Raw genomic sequence first — 10,055 nt, 5'->3', positions numbered from 1 at the left:
AACACAATATTGATGGACCAGAACCAGTTCATGAGGAGTTGTGAAGTTCAATGTACATAAAGTGCACACGGTGTTATATGTTCCATTCAATCAAGCATGAACTTAAATCACTGATCTGTGAAATAAACTATTTGTAAACAGACTTTAGTAGCGATATGTCTGATAAAATACTAATACATTTGAAGTTCAAAGTGCAAGCAACATAATAAGTTGGTAGATTAAAATAGAATCATTTTCAAGAAGAGAGAAGAAAGACAACAAAATAGAATGGATGTCAACTGCTTGCGCGAATCTAGAGGGGGTAGGGGGTCCGGACCTAATTCGCCTAATCCCCTTAATTCCTGTAGTAAAATAGGAGAAAATAAACCTCAGACACCCCACCTCTTTTCCATAATTCCAAACATAATTATCGCTTAAAACCCTCCTCCTGAAAAAATCTGGATTCGCGCATGAATTGTCAAAAATATCATACGTGTACTAGTGGCTAGTGAGCATACAAGAACATGTAGAATGCAACATCATAAATGTTTTGTTATTGTTTTCCTACATTTGGATTAAAGGCATATACCTATAGATTACGATAAAGTTTATTTCCAATACTTAAACCGAACATTCTTGCGTTTGTTTTGTTCAAGCATGCGTCATATAGAGACGAGACAAACCATGGATTCTGAGGGTATATGAGCATCACAATCAAAGAGAAAACAAGGCATTTATAACTTTACAATCATAGTACGGTGACAATAGGTGAAAATATACATAACATTTAAAAACAACTTTAAGAGCGTTTTTTCTCATTTGCATTAAGTTGTTCAATCGATTACATATTTGAATAGTTTTGATAACTTGTCTAACATAAAATGAAACTTTTATTCCAATGTATCAAAATGAATAAAACCACAAGATGTTCAGGCTTGTGTAAAGAAAAAGGCTGTAACCATCATGTCAAAATATTCAGCAAAAACAGAAATCCAAATAAACTAGACACAGTATAGATTAAATCAATTCGTTTTTACAATAGAAATTTAAGAAAAAATAAATGCATGATAGATTAATTTTTTTTCCTGCTTTACACAAAACAAATGATTTTAAAAAATTCCTTTGTAATCTCGATCTTACTGCACTGAGGAATATAGGTCAGAAATTCAAAGTTTACTAGTTTATTTTGTAAGGCAATCTCATTGAATAAATATGATTCGAGTATATAGTAAGATAAATTTTCATGTGCATGAATAAATGTGAAAGTGTGTGTGGTTCTTGACAACACTGGTTAAAGTTACCTTTATACTTGTTCTATGGTAAAGAATCTTCATGGACATAGAAATCGAGGAGGGGGGGGGGGGGGGCTCCCACCCATTAGTCGCTGTGATGTTCCTAATTTTCATTTTGCCGCGGAAAATGGCATTTTTCACATTGAATTGACTAAGCCCCCCTTTCTTTCTCACTCCTCATAAAATGATTAGTTGATTAGACTTCTGGTATACCATAGCTCTTTGAATAAAGATTTCATTGTTTATATATTGCTTGGTTAAGTGCCCTTTTGCATTTTGCTCACCTGGTTTGGATTTATGATATCCCCGGCGCTAACACTTTTATAGAGTTCATCTTTAATTTCTCCGGAAATACATCGTACTGTACAATGATCTACTTCTGCTTCGATCCAAGAGGACACAAAGCATCCTTGGATGAAGGGCGTTAAGAGGCCTGGATGGTCGTGGTCAATTTCTACTATATTAATCTCCCTTAAAGGAGAGCTAAAATATTATGACAGAGTTGCAGTGTTCAGCGTTGGAATACATATACATGTACATTAATTTTTAAAAAATCCTTTAGAAGTACTCGATCATTGATGAGTTCCGGAAGGGGGGGGGGGGGGTGGTGGCAAAACACAAACGATTTTTAATAATGAAAAAAAAGTTTTCTTGAAGGGATACATCGTTCCAGTTTGTGTTTATACGATAGCATGCGAGCATCTCAATACAGTGCAATTAAGTGCAATTAAGTTTCTTGCAAAAATAATCCTTGCTATCTCGACATGCCATGGTGAAATGGATAGGATTAAATTCTAAAGACCGCGGAAGGAGAGAAAAGTTAAATAAGAGTATAGGGATAATCTTTCAAAATCGTCTTGAATGAAGTGTTTGAATCCCGATACTTTGTTTAAACACTATATAAGACCAACACCAATAATATAATTTTATATGCCCATGATATAAAAAAGGTGCCACGACATATTTAGGGAAAATCCTTACAAAATTTTCTCAGAGGCACAAACAGAGAATACTAAATCCTCCCTTTTTAGTCTACCATTCAGTTTGCTTCAAAAAGATTTTGTTGGGAACAAAAATCTACAATGCCTTGGTTAAAATCTATATAATACACTATGGTTCAGCTATTAAGGGTATACATTTTCGAAGCATTTGTTTCAAACAAACTTTATTCAATTATACATGTAGCTGTCTGAGTGTCTCACCACGGGCGCAATTTATTTGTTTTTAACTAAGACATCCTGTAGCTTCCGTTAACTATACTTCTGTAATATTCGACCATTCTAGTCGCATCCGGTTTGACTGAATACTATGAGATGCCATTTACAAATTTTTCTTTATACGGGTTATTAACTCTCGCTTTTCAAGTGTGTCAAGTCTAGAAACTGAAATTTTCACTACAGAAAAGGCTTAGATAACATTATCTGTGTGGGTAAATATCTCTGTGACACACGAAGATTACAGAGAACTCTGAACTGCACACGTTGTGTTATGAGGACTCGGGGGTAGAGGGCTCCGGGGGTAAGACATGGACACCAGGCACGTCAGACGGCGGGGGAGGGGTGAGGACCTGGAGGAGCTAATGATAGATGACTTCCGGTGAGTGGGGGTCCATTGCGGTGGGGTCGCGTAACTTATGAAATAGGTTATGCACCAAATAAGATAAGAACAAGGACATAAATGTTGTGACTTTCGAGCATTTTCTTATGAGCCATTTTCCCTGTAGTGTTAAGTAGATGACGCTTCATAGAGCGGGAAATCAGACGCATTACCAGGTGTACGAATGCGTCACGCATTTTCACAATCTTAAAAGTTTGCTACGTGTATGTACGGAAATCCATTGCTTCTAGGTGAAACAAATACTTTAGCTGGTGGCCACCACAATATATTTTTCTCGCGGCGACTGCCAGATGAGTCTCCAGCGGCCGTCACATAATTCATTCAGTCAAATTTAGGTCTTTCTTCATCTTGCGCATGCATTTAATGTAAGCATTCAAAACTGATACATTGCAGCACACTTAATGCACTGGTGCTGCTGCATCCAAACTAATCAAGACATTCTTTTACAAATACAGGTACATGTATATGGGATGTTATCTACCTATCTCTGTTTCTAATTTTTCTTTATCACTACAATATCTAGATATTTAATACTTTTCAGACATACCATTAATAAATATATGATTTAATTTACGTCCAGATAAAAAAAAAACCCACAAGATTGAAGATAGAGCCTCATAGGCGATAACTTCAGCAGAATCGAATATTTTTAAAACTCTCCAGATTTCATTTATGATTATCTTTATTTTGGTCAACTTGTGGAACATTTTGTTTTATTATACTTTCGTGTTAAATACTGAAATCTGATTGGTTAAGACGCAGTTGATAATCCGTTCTATTACCCTCAGCGTTAGCAACACACTTGGCAATGGGTTACATAACGAATTGTTACATGCGCGTAAATGATGCGCGTACGGTTTGCCGTAGAATTCAAGTCATTCCAATAGAAAAACAGTTAAAATTTCTTTAAAATTGACATTCAGTATAACATAATGAATAGTGCCCGTTTGGGAGGATAACAGTTGAAATCGACACCCCTCGAAAACCATTGTCAACCTCCGCTTTGCGTCGGTTGACAATGGTTTTCTCGGGGTGTCAATTTCGACTGTTACCCTCCCAAACAGGCACTATTTATAAATTGTGCGATATATCGCCACTATCAATTTGTTACATACATAGGCAAACATTTAATGATTTGCAGTTTTATTCATTGGGCTGTATTGTCCTCGGTATCGACAAGACCAGCAATGGCTTTTTAACCCTACGACCTCTTTTAATAAGAAAATTGTGTTTGGCGCGTAATTCTGCAGAAGTACACATGACTACATTCACATCAAGCGCATGCTCGTACCAATATTTTACCCCAATTTTATCTGGCGGCTGCCACTTAGTTTACCAGATCTTTAGATGGCGACCGCCTGGTGGTTATATGGTGACCGCCAGATTAAATATTTTTCTTACATGGCATTAACGGGCTTCCGTATTTATGAGAATAGTCATACATTTCAAGTTAACCTTTGTATACCAGTAGTGTTTTGAAACCTAGATTTACTTCCAGACATTATCAAAATAAAATAATTATATTGCAAGTTTAAGAGAGCTTGTTGGTCTTGACCAGTCACAAACTACAGTATTTTATTTAAGAAGAAGACCTCTATAATATATTTTAAAAAATATTGGAAAATGCCCACTTTTAAAAAGTAAAAAAGTATAAATAGATTTTTTCCTTTGCTAAACAAATCATATCTATTTATAAATATAAAGTAGATCATGGTTAATTTGTTGACCAGCCAGCCTTCTTAAAAATCCTTTTCTCAGTTTATATATATATATAGTCTTGAGGCCGTCATGTTCAGAGTGCATAGAAGGTTATCGCAGTACAGTTAAGGCGGTCAATAAAAATATGGGCAAATTTTTGTGATGAAAACACGTATACTTTAGTTAAACTGGCATGTCCTTTTTAAAATCAATAACAGTCACTCAAATGCAATATATTTCTAAAATATATATATAACAGTACAATATTTTATGTTCATAGTGGTCACGTGATATGGCAGTCGCATGGTACAAGCAGATGTATTTGTGGTTTTGAGGTCATTTAAAAAATTTAATATTGCAAGGGCATAATCATGTCAAAATTCACAACTGAATTATGAAATAACTTGATGTTATATCGTTGATTTTAAAAAACGGTGCGAACTTTTTAAGATAAGAATATTTAAGAAATAAAGTACGAGTTTTCGTGAATGTTGCAGAATAACCTCCGAGGTCGAGAAATGTTGTTTTAAAATATAAAAGCCGAGGCGTAAGCCGAGGCTTTTATATTTCAAACAACATTTCGAGACCGAGGAGGTTATCCTGCAACATTCACGATAACAAGAACTTTATTTCTATTCTACTAACAGCCCAGTATTTCTACAGATCGTTTCTCCTATAGAGAGACGATCTAGGTCATTTTGACGGCTGTTCCGTGTAACCCCAACGGTTTTGTTAGTAATGTTTACATGTGTATCGATCAAAGGAATCACATGCAGACGACAGAATTTTTCTTTGGATTTTTAATACTCTTCACTTATTTATAAAATATCTTTGACTCATGTTCCTAATATTTTAAGGGCAATTTAATACGATTATTACTACTACACGTGATATATTTTATGTAAAAACACGCAGTGAAAATGTGGTAGGGAGGTCCTAGGAACAGCCGCATTGATCTCTTAAAAATAAACATTTGAAGCAATACACATCGTTTTGACTGGAACTAACACGTGAAATTGACATGATTTTAAAAAAAATTACGGTTTGAAGTTGTACTTTCATGATCAGTGCGAGACAAATAGGTATTTCTGATCTGATAATTTACTGATGACGTTCGTGGTATATTGGAGAATAATGTCCGCGGCATCTCTTTGATCTCGGCAATAACTGTAGTAGAATTGTTAGTAGAAACCGTAATTTATAATGCATATGTTGAATAATTTTGAAGGTCACAGGGTTAATTTCATTAAAAAATAATTAATTTGTAAGATTTTACAAGGATCGTAGAAGTTTTTAAGTTACATAGCATATTTCAAATTCACATGTAAAAGTTTGTCGGGATCAGGTAAGTGTATGCCCTTGCAATTAAGTGATTTATTTAGGTACTCAGATTTTAGATATACGATATTTTATACAAAACCGAGGTGGCTTCTTTATACGATGCATACTTTTAACAAAATGAAAATAAGACTATATAGGTAGCATTCTACTACTAATAATTTTAAACAAAATATTCATTTATACTTTTCCGTTAATGTATGACATTTATTTTTCTTCGCTATAAAACTGCACGATAGCCTTCAATGATTTAACTTAATGCGTCATTTTGAAGCATATGACGTCATATTGTGTAGTACAGCGAGAACGACATCTCGCTTATTTTTCAGTGTGTACGATATAACGGACATCAAAATTGTAAGTAATAGCATTTGTTGTTTTTAATTAAAAGATTAGTATAAGTTAATTTTACTAATAAATAGATTGATAAGTACTTTCGAGGTTTGTAATATACTGTGATGTCATAATGCACATTTCCCGTAATTTTTGTCTGAACGGAGTTTATTGACAGCCTTAACTGTGCTGCGATTTCAAGCCGTTCGTAAAAAATTAGAATCGACATCCAATGTATGTAGGGGAAAGGTTGCATTTTTTGGGAACGCCTGTATTATATTAGAGGCAATTTTTACGTTGGTATAAATTTTTGCTACAGAAAAATACCTAAATAATGATTTATAGAAAAAATAACTATAATGATTTTACCTGAACGTCACGTTTCACTGATTTTCGAGTAAAAAATCGTTTTGAAATAAAATGAATATACATCTTCAAAAATCTTGTTCGTTGTACCGTATTTGCTTTGGAGAAATTGAAATTTAAAAAAACCTGAGATTCATCTGATGTTATTGACACTTATTTCGTATATAAATATGTATATTTGTAACATTTATAATAATAAAATCAGACTTGTATATCCGCTCCTCTACGACCCGCCAAACAAGTATAGCGTATCGTAGAGGAGCGGAATTACAAATCTTATTTTAATTTTAAAAATTGAGTACCAATAGTGTGCTTTCTGTGAATTTAACGTGAAAATTTCACATAAATATTTCACTTGGATTCGTTCCAGAAGAATATCCCATGCGATTCTCTTTACGTACGGTTAATAAGTTGGAATTTTTGCATGCAAATTTCGTGCAAATGTATGAAAGAAACACAAGTGTCATATTTTGTAGAGAGACCGCATACAACGACGCTGAGTTATCTGACGCCGGGTAAGGTACTTGTACATATGTAACAGCTAGGTGTTGGAGGAGTGTAGGCTTGGGTGAAGGGCGCCACATGCTGCATCTATTGCCATAAAATACCGGTTTTGAGGGCTTTATTTTCCGTATAAGGATACATATGTTGCATATAAATTGTTCATATCACTTGCAGGCATTTCCTTCTTGAGATAGTTTAACTTCCAACGATATATTCAACATATATTGATCCGTGCAGTATACAATAACAATGTATAAGTAAACTTTTTATGTTTACTTTTTTTGCAGAGAATATTTTACAAAAGTTTTACAAAAAAGTATTCTACTCTTTATTTGTACACAGAGTTCCATATTGCAAGCGAAGAGGGACAACTCTTGACATCTAGATTTTTTAAACTCTCTATATATAAATGTAGACAATTACACACGAAGTAATTAATTCCCAAATCATGGTAAATTTTATAGAATCTTAGCGTATTATTTCAAAGCAAAACTCAAAAAGGTTGTTGATGTTCCAGAGATATGAAACCAGCACGGTCGGTGGAAGGCTTCCATTGGGACATATGGTTACTGATGACGTTACAGAACTGGATTTTTGACTTTGGACGTCCAATCGCAGCCGTATGGATTTTTTTATACGATTTATATTTCACAGGAAATTTTGATTGGACAATTTCAAATTGACTATGTTCGCTTATATTACAGTATCCATGAAATATATGATAATACAAATAGTCCTCGCAATTTCAGCTGATGGTCCCAACAGAACTATTCCCAATGCACCTACCAAGCGTGGGAGATTACTTCCATATGATGTACAACTTAATCACACCATTTTGTATCTTAAAAGTAGGAATTTTGTTATCAATATTCTAAATGTTTTATAAAGGAGTGTTTCAATATGAATAATCGGTCCGATAACGTGTAACATCAAATGATTCCTCTCTAACCGACCGATCATATTGCATTGTACATACATGCACAAGAATTATCTACATCCGTTTCTCATTTTGTACATATATATATACAAGGAAAATAACTTTTGTCAAAAGTCCTTTGTAACTGACAGAACTATAGTTATTTAAAATATTATCAAATTAATCTTTTTGAATCTGTGTTTAGCTCTTTGAGCGGAGTCATACAAAGACGTCATCAACATTCAGGAACATCTGCGTCATCATCTTCGTCATGGGAGCCAGCATCCATCTGGTGGGGGATTCCGTGAATCACCGACTGGTCAAACTGGGGTATAAGCTTCACCTCTCAGTCCGAGACAACCCCATGATGCAGTCGCTACAACCACGTGGTTTGGTATGGAAACTGCAAAACCAAGTCCTGGTTTTGAAATTGATCTAAATAGCATTTCCGTGTACATACACTTACATATTCATATTCATACATATTCTGTATTTATATAAAATTATTTTTTTCACAGGTAGATTCTTTTGTTTTGCTGTACAATTATGATGAAATCATTGGCCATTTGATGTGGTATGTATGTACTGAGCTATGCCAGGATTGGTTTCTTACAGTCCTTTTCGAAATATACATAATGTACATGTTATATATATATACGTAAAGAATGTAAGAACACCTGTTGGTTTCTGACCCATTGTTCTCTCTGTCTGTCAGGTACATCCCGTTCTTCGTGAGTCTGCTGTTGTACTACACCGGTTGTTTCCTTGGGTACAGGTCCGGTGACCACCCCAGACGCACCCTCTCTTGGTGGACCCTCACTGTTTTAAGCGGTGTATACTACTGGTATATGACAATTCAATGAAATTGATGATTCTTTCTCAAATTTGGATTAACAAATTTTTAACCGGGTTTTCCAACGGAAAATCCGGTTATTGAAATAGTGAAAATGGCAGGCGGGCGGGTGGGCGGCTGCCATAAGGGTACCCTCATTGTACGGATAACTCCTCCTACAGTTTTCAAGATAGGAAGTTGTTCTTTTGCAGATCAATTGTACATATATCAGAGGTCTGCATATTGCTAGGATTTTGATTTCTGATAATTAATGGGAAAAATACCAGCTTTTGAACTTAGTCATTTTTTGTCAAAATATTGCATATAGGGTACTCTATTTCACTGGACACGGTAGGTAGTGTTTATCAATTCAGGGTTGACATGGATTATGGATACAGTTCACATAAAAGATAACCCGGTTTGCTGTCACATTGACAGCTTTTCGCTTGTATTTCTTTTTTCAATGGTGAATCTTCTGAGTAAACAATAGATAGTTGAGAAAGGAAACCAAAAAATAAAATAAAATTCAATCTCTGATAAATGTTTTCAATTCAGTTGAAAAATTGATTGACTGATTAATTGATCGATAGATTGATTTAACATTTGGTCGATTGGTTTAATTGTAGGTATCTGGTGACAGAGGGTCAGATATTCTCGGTGTACTTCATTACATTCGTCGTGATGATAGGATACATGGTGTACAAGAAACAGAAACACAACGCTCATCTCGACATCAACGGACAGTTTCTCCTGTACTCGTTCGCCCTGTGCTTTATCCTGATATTAATTTGGGTAGCGTACCTGTGGAATGACGAGGCGCTCCGAGTGAAATACCCGGGACTCCTCTATATACCAGAACCCTGGTCATACTACACTTTGTATATAAAACCCTGATTCAATACTGTCAATATGGTTAGAGTGTATAGAAAATAGTAGCATAATATAAGGGAGAAAATCCTGTCTTTTGTTTTCTTTTCATTTCCTTTAGCTAACACAAGTTAAAACGAATTGGCATTGTTGAAAACTATTTTTACAAGCTTTTGGGTCGATTTAAATTAATATAGGAACAGTAATTGATCATATATCCTATAGATTAAACAAAAAACATACCATGCGGATCTAGAGGGGGGGTCGGGGGGGTCCCGACCCCCCCTGGAAAATGAAAATTTATTAAATTTAC

At 34.9% G+C, this 10,055-nt stretch overlaps 1 protein-coding gene across 2 annotated transcripts; it reads left to right on the top strand.

Annotated features, from left to right (window-relative positions):
* Window positions 1–2,596: 2,596 nt before the first annotated feature.
* LOC105333823 (ceroid-lipofuscinosis neuronal protein 6 homolog) lies at window positions 2,597–9,837 on the top strand. Of its 2 annotated transcripts, XM_034468857.2 has the most exons (8): window positions 2,597–2,867; window positions 7,100–7,138; window positions 7,645–7,747; window positions 7,877–7,975; window positions 8,249–8,437; window positions 8,562–8,617; window positions 8,759–8,887; window positions 9,502–9,837. In XM_034468857.2, exons 1-8 carry the CDS (start codon window positions 2,797–2,799, stop codon window positions 9,767–9,769), a joined length of 954 nt encoding a protein of 317 aa, XP_034324748.2. In that variant the 5' UTR covers window positions 2,597–2,796; the 3' UTR covers window positions 9,770–9,837. The 2 variants fall into 2 exon arrangements, with proteins under 2 accessions (XP_034324748.2, XP_034324749.2); XM_034468858.2 differs by lacking the exon at window positions 7,100–7,138 and having other exon boundaries at window positions 2,598–2,867.
* Window positions 9,838–10,055: the final 218 nt, after the last annotated feature.

This window comes from Magallana gigas, chromosome 6 (genome assembly GCF_963853765.1).
Source record: "Magallana gigas chromosome 6, xbMagGiga1.1, whole genome shotgun sequence".
NCBI classification, from domain to species: domain Eukaryota; kingdom Metazoa; phylum Mollusca; class Bivalvia; order Ostreida; family Ostreidae; genus Magallana; species Magallana gigas.
The sequence above is the reverse complement of the archived record's forward strand: the minus strand, read 5'-3'. Positions and strand labels throughout refer to the sequence as shown.